This window comes from Sceloporus undulatus, chromosome 9, assembly GCF_019175285.1.
Source record: "Sceloporus undulatus isolate JIND9_A2432 ecotype Alabama chromosome 9, SceUnd_v1.1, whole genome shotgun sequence".
NCBI lineage: Eukaryota > Metazoa > Chordata > Lepidosauria > Squamata > Phrynosomatidae > Sceloporus > Sceloporus undulatus.
Window position 1 is genome coordinate 15,769,083 of NC_056530.1, and position 16,712 is coordinate 15,785,794.

A 16,712-nucleotide genomic window follows, 5' to 3' on the forward strand; every position below is an offset into this window, starting at 1 on the left:
TAGCTGATACAAGATAACTAAGTAGCACACAGAGGATTGTGAATATCAGCTGTATTGACATATTTACCATAATATTAATAACTATTAGCAGAGTTGGAAAGACTCTGTTTGAACAGGGGTTGTTTGTTTGTTTGTTTGTTTGTTTAATCCAGGGTTGTTGTTTTTAAATTAATGTTTAATGAAAAAAATAGAATCCTATTTATTATATTAATACTGTGAAATATTTTATCTATTAGAAAGTTTGATCAACCATGCTTTTGAACATTAATATAATCCAAAGGTTCTGGTAATAATCCATTAGGTTTTGATTTGATTTACATCTTTCAATAGAACTTTGGAATATGGACAAGTTGGTGCCATAGATATAGGAGTTCAGGATTTCATCAGTGTAGGACTAAATCAGAAGATAAAGTAGCAAAATGCAGTTCAGATGTTATGGCCACTAACTGAAATAATTGTTCTTTTAAACCAACTTAGTTTAAACCAGCCCACCCTGACTATTAGCCCCCTGAAAATCCTATAAACTCAATACTAGTCTTTAGGAAAGGCAAACTCTGGTCCAAAACACAATGTAGAAAATCATCCAGTTTGAGATGGCTTTAACTGCCCTGGCTCAATGCTGGGGAATTCTGGGAACTGTAGTGTTTGTGAGGCATTGAGCCTTCTCTGTTGGAGAGCTCTGGGATCATAATCAACTACAATTCCCAAGATTCCCTAGCACTGAGCCAGGGTAGTTAAAGCTGTCTCAAACTGGATTATTTCTGCAGTCTGTTTTGGACCTCTGTCCAGAAAACATATCCAGGGGTTGCTCTGTTGACCAGATAGCAAAGTATAGTAACACCCAACATCCACAAAAGAGGATTTTTGTTGTACAGAAGGTTCCTGGTCACAGTGCTTTCTGGCCTGTAGAGAAATGAGTAGAGTCTAATGTTTTGTTAAAGTAATGTTGATAATGTGGCTAATCGTAACTATAGAAATGTTTTATTATTCAGTGTTTCTTGTAGGCCTAAATCCAGTTGGCCTAACTTCCCCGATGCATTAGACCAGTTGCCTGAGTGGGAAGGCTTATGTAGTAAATAGTCTGTTGATTCAAAGCTGGGACTAACATAGAATTACCTGTATCAGTAGAACATTTAAAGAAGTAAAGTTTTCCAAAACTGTTTATATGTACATTTACATTTTTATATTTATATAAATTTACAACATTTACATATAAATTGAAGTGCACTGAAATCTTTATCAGTGGGGGTGAAAAGCAAAAAGGTTTGGATAAACTCTATTTGAAATAACAAATGTTGACGTGTTTCTGTCAGTAGTGTCATCCAAAAGCATGTGAAGTGACGGCATTTCATTGCTGATCCCTGTGATGCACAAGGAATGATGGATAGGAGAAAAGAGTATCTCTTATGCCAGTTGAATTTTTATCGAGGCTTGTGCTTGATATTCAGTAAAACTTTATATGTTCAGTAAAACTACGAGTTATTTTGACTGGAAAAACATGTTTGTGTGCCGTGGACATTTTTTTCTCCAGTAACTGATTCCCCATATAGTGAGTTAATATGGAGCTAAATCTAAACAAAAATTCCATAATGTGCTACTGGTTGTCTTTCTATGCTGAAAACCGCGTATGACGCAGGCGCACTGTACTATAAAAAACTAATGGCCTTAATTTGGGGTGGGTTGTTGAATTGTATGCATTTCTTTATAAGAGAATCAGTGGTGTTTTCTGCATATGGATATAGGAGTATCAAGCACAGTCAGTAAATTAGGGTGCCCCTAATAATAATAATTTGAGATTTTTGTTAAGATGCAGGCAATGCTTCACAAAAGCAAGCAGTGGAACAACTTTTAAGTTTTGCATGCTGGCATATTGTTGGTGGCATCTACTACCAGAATGGATAGTGGTCCACCTCTTAACTCTGTGCAAGGCGCAGTGTGGTCTCGGCTCAGCAAACAGTACTTTGTGTTTAAAATAACATTGTTTTAAGTTAGACAATTTCAGGAGTGGGGCATATTCCTGGTTTGTTTGTCTGTTTTTTGCATTGATAAATCGAATGCTACTGATTGGATGATTATTTTCAAGTTGTATCTAGTATTTGATCTACTAGCTTCAGTGATCAGCACTTAGAAGTCTTTAAAAGTCTCCATTCCTTTATTTATTAAGCTTATCAGAATATTCTGCTTTGCCTTTGCTAATACCCCTTTCTCTTAAGTCGTGGTGTAGATCACCTTTGTTGGGTTGACTGAATAAAATACCAGTTGATGTCTAGTAAAATAGATGATTTTTTTACATAAGTCAGCAAAAGGCCTCAGGAATTGTTTGAGAAGTTAGTGGTACTTTTTAAAAACATACCTTTCCAGTTGCCTTATTGACTTCCACACATTTTTTTCTTATTGATATGGAAAAGTGAAGACGCTGCAATTTAGTTACACTTTCTGGAATAATGTGCTGTGCTATGATATGCAGAGTTCAATTCAAGTGTGTCTTGCTGATATATGATGTGCAATTTGTTTGTTGCCTTTTCCCTTTGTACAAAACCTAATGTGACATGTTCCTTTTTTAAAAGTGTTCTGGGAACCAGTGTGTTGAAGCAGCATGGCTTGCTTCTCTTATGTAATGAAATATTGGATTTGGAGGAAGACATGGAAGTAAGCCAGAAAACTATGGGAAAGATGGAAAGCAAGTATTGACATTTGTATATTTAGCCGCTGTGCAGGCTTCTGTATTGAATACATGATCTCAAATCTCTTTGAGACTGGGTTTATAATGGCAGCTGTTTTGTGCATTGTAGTATAACTTCCCACCAGTATATGATCATCCCAGAAGTTAATCAAAAGCAGATTCAGTGTACATGAAGTGCTTAAAATTGTGCATCATTCCATGTACATGTTCCACAGTATTTAGGACTGTACTTTGTATTTCATTTAGGCGAGCTGCGCGTTAAATAATAGATTTAATGCAAGTCACTTGCAGCATGTTTACAAATTAGTTTAGAAAAAATGCATTACTACAAATTAGTTCTTTCTGGCTTTATGTAATATAGCTCCTGAATTTTTTCCAGCAGCATAATAAAATGGCTAATCAGGTGAATGGTAATGCGGTACAGTTAAAAGAAGAGGAAGAACCAATGGATACTTCCAGTGTAACTCACACAGAACACTACAAGACACTGATAGAGGCAGGCCTCCCACAGAAGGTGGCAGAGAGACTTGATGAAATATTTCAGACAGGTATAATATGCATTTCTTGTTTCTGATTGGTTATGAAAGTGAAGGCAAACAATTTTCAAATTTGTAGGTCTTAAAGTTGAAAAAATTGCTATATTTTTGCACTGTGTGGCTTTGAATGTACTGCTGCTTTCCCTTTGAGATCAGTTGGGTTTGACATATATTGACAGTATCTTAGGTGTTCAGGGTGCCAACTATTTCATAGACTCCCAAATGAAAGTAGACATTCCAACCTACTGAATTTCTCTATAATTTTCTGCTTTTCTATCAACAATTTATGATGGCTATTTAAACATTTAATAGGTGGCTTATTGGGGGAAATAGTTTGCTTGGCTTACTTGGGGCTCCATTTGAATTTCTGCCAGTATGTGAATTCCATGTTTGTCTGGCTCCTAGTGGGGAGCTCAGTCCCATTTCATAACAGTGATGTGTTTAGCTCAACAATAATTGCTCGAATCAATGTTTTATTTTGCGTGGAGCAAGTGGTTTCTTGTGTATTCTAAAGAGAGAGAGAGAACACAAATTTTACTTTAGGAAACACATACTTATTTTAGTGTGAAATAGAAATTTCCTCTTCCTCTTTAGCATGCGTATTGTGAACATATTTAGACATGTAAGTGGAACTGCTTCATGCCTGCCCTTACCTCAGATATTTCAGTGGCAAGATTTAGTCTGTTTTTATTTAAACAATTGTAAATGTTCTGCAATTTTAACGCAGTTCTAAAGAATATATTAGCTTTCCTTATGTTCATATATTGACTCATGTGGCTGATCTGCCTTGAATGACAGTCTCAGTGAGGGCCTGCCAGGTAGCTTTTATTTCCATAGACTGACACTTCTCTAGCACTGTTCTATGATGATGTGCACATAGTGGTTTGAGTTAGGTGTCTCAAAGGAATGTATACCATTTTAGAATGGCTTTCACTCAGGTTGTGTCTCAAGAAGTCTGATATTTATCTAAATATAATTAAAGTGAATTAATATTAAAAACCTGTTACCTAGTAATCATAATATATTTATAAAACTATATCTTCATGTGTAAAACCTGGGATGTTTTAGGGTTGATGGCTACTTTTCATTTCATAGTTAACCTTGGGGCTGAACTTCATGAGCTTAATCTACTGAGTTTTGTCCCTGTACAGATGATACAGGTGCCTTCCAATATGCAGGATCAATACTGAAATGTAGTCTGGCACTACTGTTCTATGTGTTTGAGAGCAAGGACCTTTTCAGTGGCCTTTAAAATCTTGAATACTCACAATATGGTTATTTATTGGAAGTTAGATTAAACATGTCAACATTTTACCATATAATATTGCTGAAACTAGCAGTGCTTATACAGTGGCACCTCCGCATACGCGGTCTTTTTATAGGCGGCTTTGAGCATAGGCGCTCAAAGCCGCCGGTGCGGAAGGGGCGGCGCGTCCCATTCATTTGAATGGGCGCACGCACCCGTTGCGCCTTGTGCGCTGCCGCGCACGAGCCCCATTGGAAACAATGGGACTCGAGCATAGGCGGATTTTTTTATATGTGGAGGGATCCGGAACGGATCCCCCGCGTATAATAAGGTTCCACTGTATGTTTCCAGGTACCTGCTACTAACTTTAGATCATGGAACACAAAGTGCTTGTGTCTCTTTCAGTATATGCACTTCAGAACTGGTCCTACTGTATGTGGGTCTGTAGCTGTAAGCCTAATATTTATGTACTTGAAGTACATAACATGAAGGAACCATCTATTATCCCCTCTGTTGTAAGCCGCCCAGATTCACAGTGATTGGGCGGCATATAAATAAATCCTATTATTATTATTATTATTATTATTATTATAGTATTTTATTGCAAAAACATAAGGTGTAATGTAGTTATGGAGAGAATGTGTCCCTTGGACTTCTTTTTTAATAGCAGGGCAGAGAAGCTGCCTTTGTAGGTTCTTAGTTAGCTACTCCAGCACACTGTGGCTAGATTAGACAGAATTCCTCCTTACATGTTTACAATGGCTCCTTCTAAAGAAAGAAAATCTTCAGGCTCTGAATGCAGATCATTTGGAATGTGAGACAGAGGTCATTATTTGAAACCAGAGCTCATTATTTATAGTGTTTCTTTGTACAGCCAAACATTCCCAGAATTTCTGGAACACTTGTTTTTCTGGTCATAATTTTTTTTTGTCTAGAGTAGTTAGCATGATTTATATACATCAGATTGTTTCAGTTTTAGCAAAGTATGTTAATGTTTTTAATACTAATGGTTCTCTTACGTAATTAAATGGGAGTCTGTAACTTTTGTCTATTTTTAATTTTTAGGATTGGTAGCTTATGTTGATCTTGATGAAAGAGCAATAGATGCTCTTAGAGAATTTAATGAAGAAGGAGCCCTCTCTGTATTACAGCAGTTTAAGGAAAGTGACCTGTCGCATGTACAGGTAAGGTAAGAGCTCCTATGGTGTGAACTTATAGGTTCACAAATGTAGTATTATTTCTAACTTGAACATAACAAATACCAAAAAATATCCTCAGGGAGAAACACTTTTTCAAACTCCAGTTGAAATTCTTACACAGTAGTTCTAATAACTGTTCATCTCACAGACACTAAATTTGAAGAGTGCAGCTGCATGTGTGCTAGTAAGATTTTTGTGTTAGTGTCTTATGTTAGCCTGATGGGTTAAGTCAATGGTATGCTTGTTTGTGTTAAATAAATTATATCAAGTGGTGTCCTTATGTCATTGGTCTTTCTGGCCAATTGCTTTAGTGAGGTATTCAGTGAGATTTAAGTTGCTTTCTATACTTTCCAGTTGAAGTATTTTATAAATTGTTTCTGCAGAACAAAAGTGCATTTTTATGTGGAGTTATGAAGACTTACAGACAGAGAGAGAAACAAGGAAGCAAAGTACAAGAGTCAACAAAGGGGCCAGATGAAGCAAAGATTAAGGTAATGTGTGCCAGTGCTGAGTTTAAAAGGGAGTGAAGTGTAATGGTTTGAGTTTTGGACTGTGACTCTGAAGACCAGAGTTCAAATCTCCTTCGAGTATAAAAGCCCACTGGGTAACTTTGGGCAAGTCACATTCACTCAGCCTCAGACGATGACAGTGGCAACCCCCCTCTGAACGAAGTTGCTAAGAAAACCTTAGGGTTGCCGTAAGTAAAAATGTCTTGAAGACATACAACAACAGAAACTACTGAATATCTTTGTTCAAGAGGCTCATTGTACAGTTCCATTATTTCTCTAAGACTGGAATTGGAAAGTTCAATAAACTGAAGGCTAGAGAACTCCACCTGGGGACTGCATAGACTCACATTTAATGAAGCTGGGGGAGATAGTGTTTGTACAAAAGGGTGGGGAGTCTGCAACCAGTTTAAATGGTGAATTGTATTTGAGGCTTCTTCGGAGTTCGCACTTCCTTGCATAAAACAACTGTGCATATGTGTAAAAAGAACTGCGGAAGGACATATGTTTTGTATGTTTTTAATGTTAATTTTTTATTGTTTTAATTAGATGATTTTAACTGTTTTTGAATTTTTACTTTAAAGTTTTTAAAAATGTTTTTGTTTGGTGAGCTGCGTTGGGTCCCTTTTTCGGTAGACAAGTGGCAAATAAATAAATAAATGGCCCCTGCTCTGAGGATTTGTACTTGAATAATGAATCACATTTTAAATTTCTCTGTCATTCTTATTAAATAATTAATGTTAAAAATGTAGATTGACAAAAGAAACCTGTGTTGTTCGTTGCAGAGAATCATGCCTCTGAGATGTATTCCAAGTTGCATTCCTGATTTGTATAAAAATACTATGGAGCTGTTGCATAATGTAGACAGGCCACACTTCAATATATTCTAATCTTAGATTGAAAATCCCATGTACCTCTGGAAGGGGAGACACAAGTGCAGCTCTTGCTGCATGTACTGGAGAATAATGGCATGCCTTTATCTAGACTAGAGCACGAGTACCTTACCTTAAAACAAGTGGAAATTAGTTCTGTTATGTTTGTTGTTTCCTTGGCAAAGACTTTGTACTGTCAATAAATTGCATGTCGAGGAAATAAATGTAGAGAGCAGTGACATTTCTTCCTGCCATTTGCTGTTAATTGCACAGTGCATCCCTGGGGCGAAGAGTTGGCAACTATAGTGTGGATTGCCAAATGCTTTTTTGTTTGGCCTATAAAAACCAAAAAGAGGTCAGCATTTAACACACAAAATCCCATTTTCCCTGTACTGTATGTATTTACCTTAACTGTCTCAATGGCCTCATCACTCTTTTCAATCTTTCTGAGATTTTGTTATGTGGAATATTATGGCTCTGATTTGCCCATGGAAACAAGTTATTCAAGTCCACTAGAGCTTTTTATTACATTTTGTGGCTGTCTTCCTTATAAATACATTATGTGGAGTATGGATCTTCCTAGAACAGGCATAAATATCCTCTGGTTCACCAAGTGAATGCAACCAGTCATCCATATATGATGGCCTGTCAGCCATTTAAGAATATCCTCCCTTTGCTGTACTAAAATGTAGCAGAAAAAGAAGCTTTATTATCTATGTCTGAGGCAATGCATAAGTCAACAAGTGAATTGAAGGCACATGCAGCCCCTTACTCTGATTTGTTCTTCATTTTTAGTTTTTAAAAAAAACCTTACTAAGAGGTATTCAATGTAAAATAAAATTTCTACTTTTTTCCCATACCCCTTCAGGCTTTGCTAGAGAGAACTAGTTATACTTTGGATGTGACTACAGGGCAGCGGAAGTATGGTGGCCCTCCTCCAGATACTGTCTACTCAGGTTCCCAGCCTGGCATCGGCACAGAGGTTTGTGTATACTGTTTATATGCATCAGTATCCTGTTACTTAAGATTGCTTTATTCTGGACTGTGTTTAGTAAACCTAGTGGATTTTATTCATTTAATAAATAGGTTATCTCACATTTATTTAGTTCTAGCAATAATTAAAATGTTTGTTTAAGTAAGAATATCAAATCCTGATACTAAGGGCAAACTAGTAGTGTTCCTATATAATGGAGCACTGAACTGTAATGGCATTTAACTGCAGTGTTAAATAATCATCATCATCATGACCATCTTACCTGCCCCTCCCCATGGATTGAGGTGGAGATCAACAACAATCATCAGTCGCACAACATCAGTTAAAACACATCAATTAAAAATACACATTAATTTAAAAGGACATGTATACAATTAAAAAGGACAAGATATACACATAGTAAAACAATCCTCATTTAAAAGTCACAATTTCAAATCATCTGGGTAAGCCTGCTGGAAGAAACTGGTCTTTAATGCTGTTTTGAATTCAGACAGCGTATTCAGGTGTCAAATCTCCTCTGGCAAGTCATTTCACAGTCTGGGGTGGCTGGAGTAAATGTCTGCCAGAGGACCTGAGCATACAGGGCGGATCACATGGGAGAAGGTGATCCTGTAGGTAACCATGTAGGGCTTTAAAGGTAATAACCAACACTTTGTATCTTGCCCAGAAACTAATTGGCAACCAGTGGAGTGATTTTAATACTGGTGTAATGTGATCACTCCTGGATGTCCCAGTAATCAATTTGGCAGCCATGTTTTAAAGTAGCTGAAGTTTCTGAACTTGATACAGAGGTAGCCCAAAGTACAAAGTGTTGCAGAAATGCACCCTTGAGGTTACCAGCATATGCACTACTGTACCATGTTTAGGTCCTCCAGCTGTAGGAAGAGGCACAGCTGGTATATCAGCTGAAGCTGATAGTTAGCACTCCTGGCTATTCACCCATCTACAAGGCGGTTGGTGTCATAGTGCTCCTTTGGTGCTGCATCCAGATGATGCAGTGCCAAAAGGAGCACTAGAAAGTGCTGCCGTGGCAGCAAAGACACCTTTTCCCTGGCATGAAGAAGAGCAACATTTTGCTGTTCCTTATAGTGTCAGTAAAAGGCTGGATCAGGGCCACAGCATGTAGTTGCCGTAGCCCCGATTTGGTGCTGAAAGGGGCAGCAGCAGGCCACTTCAAAGGCTGAGATCATCTTTTAATTTAAGCTTCTGTGCTTACAATGGGAACATCTCTGTTGGAAAAGAAAGTCAAATAGGTTAAATATCACCCTTTCTAAATAATTTCATATTCTTAACTGACTGAAAAATAAAATGCTGTTATTTTTCATAGTAATTTTCTTTCCAGGTTTTTGTTGGCAAAATTCCTAGAGATTTGTATGAAGATGAATTGGTGCCACTCTTTGAGAAAGCAGGGCCAATTTGGGACCTTCGGCTCATGATGGATCCCCTTTCTGGACAGAATAGAGGCTATGCTTTCATCACTTTCTGTGGTAAAGATGCAGCACAAGAAGCTGTGAAATTGGTGAGTATTCTATCATAATACTTGAAGCATGATAAAGCAGAATTGCAGTTTTTAAGATGTGGTCAGAAAGAGACATAATATATGGTATTTTTAGAGATGTGGGGAAAAACATTTCACAAGTTTTGACTAAAGAATCTCCAAGAGCAGAACAGCAGGTGCATCTTTTTATCTTATTTTTCTATGCATGAAATGAAACGATAGGATGATTGATTAAACAAATGAAAATAGCCAATTATATGCTACTGCTTTTTAATAGTCTATGCCAAGTTTTCTCAATCAGGATTCTGTGAAAGGTTGCTTGGGGTTCTCTAAGAGATTAGGACTGGAAAACCCCCTTTTAAAAAAAACAATAGATACTAATTAAAATCAAAGTGGCTTGAAACTGTGGGAACAGTAGGCAATGAGTTAAACTCTGTTGGAAATCTTGTTCAACTAGGAAATTTTCCTTTGTCCATATTTTAGTAATCTCAGTCTTTGAGCTAAGAGTTTAATTGTATTTTATCAGTGTGACAACTATGAAATCCGTCCTGGTAAACATCTTGGTGTATGCATTTCTGTGGCAAACAACAGACTCTTCGTTGGTTCTATTCCAAAAAACAAGACCAAGGAAAACATATTAGAAGAGTTCAGCAAAGTCACAGGTGAGCATTGGAGAACAGGAGCTACGGTTCTGATACAAATACATAATTTTATTTATTCAGCAAGCAGACCAATGCCATCCCTAAGTCTCTTACAGTCTTTACCATAACTCTGGTACTGAGCTTGCAGTGGCCCTAAAATGTATTAACTCTTAACATATGTTACTATTAGATACTTCGCACAAAAGGTCTTGCCATTCATTTTGATTTGAGAAGTTGGAGATTGTGGCCTAATCGAAATGGAGCTCTTAAAGTAGGTTGCAGACTAGTTTTACATATTTATCCCAGTTTGAAACAGTCTTGTAACATACCTGTTTGGTAGCTGGGCATGGTAAAACTGGCAATGGATGACATTCTGCATATTTCACCTGTCATCGTGTTTGGAATAAGGGGTGTGCTCCACTAAGACAGTTTAGAAACTCTCATCTTAGAGATTTGGAGGAGCATATACATGACTAATGAAGTGGATAAATCTACAATGGGAGGAGTGGTTCCACAGTGAAAACCAGCCGAGGGAGGGTGTCTTCTGCATAATTGTCTAAGATAGGATAAAAATCAGGGATCTGGTGGTGGCAAAAGAAATCTGGATTTTGAGTTCTATCAGCAATTGGAAAAAATATTCCTTCATTCAGAGTTTCTCAGAGCTGCTAGGTAGTGTTGTTGATAGGACCATTGCTATCTAGGCAAGAATCTTGTAAGCCATTTATATGATTCTTCCATCTTGGTTCAGCTTCTAAAATGTTATTCCATACCAAAGATAGATGGGCTAATGTCTGCAGTTTGCTGATTTTTCATGATAATACTATCAAGTGACGAGTCAGTTGCTGAATATCTCATCTGCTTACGCAGAAGCTTCTTCTGTTTCAGTTAGCTTTCTGAGCTAGAAGAATTTAGTCATCTGTGTTACATCTAATTATTTCAGAGGGATTAGTTGATGTAATCTTGTATCACCAACCTGATGATAAGAAGAAGAATCGAGGATTCTGCTTCTTGGAATATGAGGATCACAAATCAGCAGCTCAAGCTCGGCGTCGATTAATGAGTGGAAAAGTAAAAGTCTGGGGAAATGTTGTTACTGTGGAGTGGGCTGACCCAGTAGAGGAACCAGATCCAGAAGTCATGGCAAAGGTAATAAAAGTTATCCTATATGGCCAATGTTTGAATTAAAACGTTACCATTTGGGTAGCAAATTATTTTTCTCTGTGTGGCCATTTCTTGAACAGGAGTGGTATTCCCTTCTTTGGGAATTGGGTGATGTCTTTGGAAGTTTTCTTTGCACAAAGGGCACAAAACATGAATGAAAAATCATCACAGTTCTGTAGCTTTGCTTTTCTCATCTCTGAGCAAATACCACTGAAGTACACTCAATTACACTTCCATCTGGCATCAGGCTTAGAAGCTGCTCCATGGTTTCTCTTACCAGAGAACTTTTTTAAAAATGAAATAAACTTATGTCTCCTAATGGCATCTTAAGATGGAAAAGTGACAAAGAAGTTATCCAGTAGGCTCTGAGAAAACCAGACTGAAACTGTCTATGCTGTTGATATCCAGCTTCATTTTTGAGGGCAAAATGAACCTAGAGAGCTTCTTTTGATGCAGATAGCAAGTACAGTAATCTTTCTTTAGGGCACTATTTTGTGTTCTCTCAGCTAGTGGTTACCCTGCTAACATTATGTTCTACAGTATAATAAGCATTACTAAAGTTCAACTAAAGTTAAAAAAAAAGTTTCTTATTTGATATTCCTGAAGCTGATGTCCAGGTTCCAATTTTGTTAACAGGTAAAGGTTCTGTTTGTGAGAAACTTGGCCACTACAGTGACAGAAGAAATACTGGAGAAATCATTTTCAGAGTTTGGAAAGCTAGAAAGAGTGAAGAAATTAAAAGACTATGCTTTTGTTCATTTTGAAGATAGGGGGGCAGCAGTCAAGGTAGGTATCCACCATTCTTATTAACTAAAAACTATGTTGCCTGAATCTTACAGAATTTAATCTAGCCTCTTAAGAAAGTAGTTTTCCTGTATGAGATGGGAAATAGCAATCTTCTAGAAGACTCTTGTGTTACTGCTTCCGATGTGAACCTAACTGTTTAGAGGGGGGCTCACTGCAATGACTCCAGCTATTGGCACAAGGATTTTGGTAACAGACAAAAGGTACAACATACATTTACTAAAATTAAGGGTGATGAGCTTAGCACTACTCAGCTTTATAACATCTAATAATAAAATAATAATAATAATAATAATGTTTATTTATATACCGCTTTTCCAAATTAGATCAAAGCGGTGTACATCTGTACATCTGTGTTTGGATATGAATAGACAACATTACTGAATAGGCATGTATTTTCAATCAGGGGGGTACATGATCAATTCCTTTGATAGGGGAATCAAGCTGGCTATTCCTACTGGCAGCTAGAGCAGAATCTCAGCTAAATTGCTGCAGTTTGGTTGAGAAGGACACTGAATATGCAGGCAGATTATCTGGGACAGTAGACACTGAATGCAGAAGTGTTCAGCGTTTGAACAATGTGAAGTTGAAGGCTTTCATGGCCGGCATCCATAGTTTTTTTGGGGGGGGTTCGGGATATGTGGTGATGTTCTAGAAGAGTTCATTCCTGATGTTTCGCTGGCATCTGTGGCTAGCATCTTCAGAGAATGCTGGCATAGATGTGAGTTGGATGTATTTACTGTGTGACCCTAGGTTGTGAGGAGTGATTTACATGTTAATCTGTGTATTGTTCTGTTGTTCAATGGCAAGACCTCAGGGTGGTAGGATAGGCAAGAAGGATTTGTGTCTGCTTAATTAGTGGTCCATTGTCTGATGGAAAAAGAAAACCCTGATCCTGGGTGGTTTTCATATGCATTTTGCTGGGTCTTAATTTTGGTGTTTTTCAGGACTGGTAGCCAAACTTTGTTTACTTTAACGGTTTTTTCAAATAGACTTACTTGCATCTGTAAGGAATTACTGACTAAAAGATTCTGTTCAATAGATGGAAGCAGAAATGCAGAAAATCACAACACTCTAGCAGTATGATGGTCAAAGGGTTGTCTTTATGTATTTCATCTATTCAAATTCTGAAAAAGTGCTTTCTAAAGTACAACAGGAGAACTCACCTGTGATATTTCTAGCACTTTATTGACCCAGGCATCCTAGGTTCCCATTACTGCTACAACTGTCAGTGTAACTACCTATTAAGCCAAGACCAAGGGTTGGTTGGATCTGACTGTGTGGGTATTGAGAGGAAAGTATTAAAGATACATGATTATTCTGTAAGAGTAATAGATATTATTATGGTATATAGGAGAAAGTCAACTCAGAATATATATAATATGCCTTGGAATTTGTTAATAGTTGGTTTTGGACAAAAGAGATAGTGGAACATGTTATGAAATTTTTGCTGGATAGGTTGCATAAAAGCCTAAGACCAAACCCTTTAAAACTACAAGTTTCAGCCCTGTCAGCAGTTTAAAACTTAGGACAGGTGCCACTTTCAGCACATCCTCATATTAAGAAAAAGAATCAATGAGATAATATACTTGCCAGATTTTTTTTCTAGGTCACGTCATGAATGAGGAGAAGTAGATTAGTGGCACACATTCAGCCACAAAGACTCATAGCAGCTTACAGATTGTTAATTTGACAGTTTCCTTCCTTCAGGCTTCCAGTCAAACCAAGAGATACAAGGGAAAGGGAATGACAGTAGGGGAGATGGCTGCCTTTTCTCTGTCTTCTTCCCAAGGAGAACAGGCAGCCTTTACCTATTCCATTTTAGAACGATGTTAGTTATGTGAGTTAAAAGAAATAATGTGCACTATGTGAAGGTAGGCTTCTCTCAAGCAACCTGCTAATTGCAAATCTGAAAGACAAATATGAATGCATTTGTGGAAACCTTAAGCAAGCCACCTACTAAAACATTTAATATGTAAAATGAAAGATGTTGGGTAAAAGATTATTACAGTTCTGAGAAAATCAAAAGTGAGAAATGTTGAAGGAAAATTGTAACTGTTCATTATAGAATGTAAGCTTCTTTTTTCCTTTCAAAACAGGCCATGAATGAAATGAATGGAAAAGAGATAGAGGGGGAAGAAATTGAAATAGTGTTAGCCAAGCCTCCAGATAAGAAAAGGAAAGAACGCCAGGCTGCCAGACAAGCCTCCAGAAGTACTGCGTGAGTGTTAAGTTTTTTGTTTATGTGTTACATAGGACTTCATGCCGATAGCAACATAATAGAAATCTACTTAAATTTAGATTGGCAAGCTCTGCTTGAACTATAGGACAACAACGTACAAGATGAATGCTTTTTTTGTTTTGTTTTGTTTTCTTTTCTTTTTCCTTAGGTATGAAGATTATTATTACTATCCTCCACCTCGCATGCCACCTCCTATTAGAGGCCGAGGCCGTGGAGGGAGAGGCGGCTATGGCTATCCCCCAGATTACTATGGCTATGAAGATTATTATGATGATTATTATTGCTATGACTATCATGATTACCGCGGTGGCTATGAAGACCCTTACTATGGCTATGATGATGGCTATGCTATCAGAGGAAGAGGAGGAGGAAGGGGTGGGCGAGGCGCACCTCCACCACCTAGGGGGCGGGGAGCACCACCGCCAAGAGGTAGAGCTGGCTATTCCCAGAGGGGGGCACCCATGGGACCACCAAGAGGAGCCAGGGGTGGGAGAGGGGGTCCTGCCCAGCAGCAGAGAGGACGTGGTGCTCGCGGAGCGAGGGGCAACCGTGGGGGCAACGTGGGAGGCAAGAGAAAGGCTGATGGTTACAACCAACCTGACTCCAAGCGCCGCCAGACCAACAACCAGCAGAACTGGGGCTCCCAGCCAATCGCTCAGCAGCCGCTTCAGCAAGGTGGTGACTATGCCGGTAACTATGGTTACAATAATGACAACCAGGAATTTTATCAGGATACTTATGGGCAACAGTGGAAGTAAGAGAGATAAAGAGGGCGTGGGAATATTGGCGAGATAGAATTGGCTAGAGCTGTACATCCTTCCAAAAATTGGCTTAATGTTTCATCCTTCAGTAGTGATTGGCTGCCATTTGTATTGGGCTGAAGAATCACTCTCTTGTGTATATACTCAAGTCTTTTTCTTTTTTCCTTTTTCTCATAAATGCACTTGGACATTAATGAGCTTGCAGAATTCCCAAACATAGCTTTGGGATACAGTGCTTTTTATCGTTTTAGGCTTCATTTTAGCAGTTTATCAGCCGGATGGGCAACATTGTTAAATCATGATTTTGCAAACCTTCTGTTTTTGGACAGTTTTTTTTTTAAAATTTGGGATAGACTACATAGGCATATGCTGTACATAAAGTAAAGCTAGTATTTTGTCTCCGTAGTTTTAAGAAATTAAAACAAAATTAAGTTTTCTTGTACTGAAAATAACATGACTGTATGTTTTGCATTCCTAGAAGTAGGTTAACTGTGTTTTTAAATTGTTATAACTTCACACCTTTTTGAAAATCTGCCCTTCAAAATTTGTTTGGCCTAAACGTCAAATCCGTGGCAATTTGTTCCTTGATGTGATTGTATTTCCAATTTCTTCTTGTTCATGTAAGATTTCAATAAAACTCAAAAACCTATTCAAAACATTACCTATTTCAAATTCAATTGTGTCCTAAAACATTATTTCATTGGTAACTCTTGCAAGAAACAGTTTTTAAAAAAACTGCCTATGTGAGTGATCAAATTTATGCAAAATTTCTTGTGATATCCAACATCTGGCATTGGTGGCATGTGAGTCAGAACTAGGTCTAATCATAGCATCAAAATCAAAATGTATTAATTGGTAACCTAATCTAGTTGTGCTTAATGTTCAGCTGGTTGCTGCTATTCTTAACAGCTTCAAGTACATCTGAAAACGCCTCAAGCCCTATTAGTTAGATGTAAGAAGTAGTCTGTAGGAAAGTGATCCATAAATTTAATCTTGTTTTTGTTACTAATTTGAATAACGTCTAATGACTCCCAACACAATTCCATACTGCTCAATTGTATACTGCTCTATTTTAATGATTTTTACAAGGTATAGCGAATATGTAAATACATCTTTATGTTATAGATAAGAAATAGGATTACTAACTTAATTAAAACATTAGATTTACACCTTACTGAACAAATACTTAAATTCAGATTTTCATTGATTGGGGACATCACTAGTTTTGACTTGGAATATCTGAAGGACTTCTTAAATGGGCTATGCTTTAAACCATTTTTATGGTTTTGCTTCTCAATTCATGATACTTGTTTCACTTGTTTGCATCCTTTGCACTGTTCTAAATTGCAATGAAATACATGTCATTATAGGAAATAGAATCCAGAGATCTTATATTTACAGATAAATTGGCCAAGTTGAACACCTCTAAAAATAACTACCTCAAATTTATCAGTTTGCATTTTATTTCAACATGGGAATGGTAGGACCAAGCTGTATGTCTAAGCCTTGTTTATCCTTTTTCTTTTTGGAAGAGTTGCATTGTTGTGTCAACATTGGTCTTCGACATTT

The 16,712-nt window shown here is 37.5% G+C and overlaps 1 protein-coding gene across 2 annotated transcripts; it reads left to right on the forward strand.

The window, feature by feature from the left end:
• The first annotated feature begins 2,508 nt into the window (after nucleotides 1-2,508).
• Nucleotides 2,509-15,815, forward strand: HNRNPR (heterogeneous nuclear ribonucleoprotein R). Of its 2 annotated transcripts, none has more exons than XM_042440738.1 (11): nucleotides 2,509-2,680; nucleotides 3,063-3,231; nucleotides 5,531-5,649; nucleotides 6,048-6,155; nucleotides 7,911-8,024; nucleotides 9,379-9,555; nucleotides 10,061-10,196; nucleotides 11,116-11,321; nucleotides 11,973-12,122; nucleotides 14,240-14,361; nucleotides 14,531-15,815. In XM_042440738.1, the coding sequence occupies exons 2-11, from the start codon at nucleotides 3,075-3,077 to the stop codon at nucleotides 15,138-15,140; spliced, it is 1,899 nt and encodes a 632-aa protein (XP_042296672.1). In that variant the 5' UTR covers nucleotides 2,509-2,680; nucleotides 3,063-3,074; the 3' UTR covers nucleotides 15,141-15,815. The 2 variants fall into 2 exon arrangements, with proteins under 2 accessions (XP_042296672.1, XP_042296671.1); XM_042440737.1 differs by having other exon boundaries at nucleotides 3,066-3,231.
• The last annotated feature ends 897 nt before the right edge of the window (nucleotides 15,816-16,712 follow it).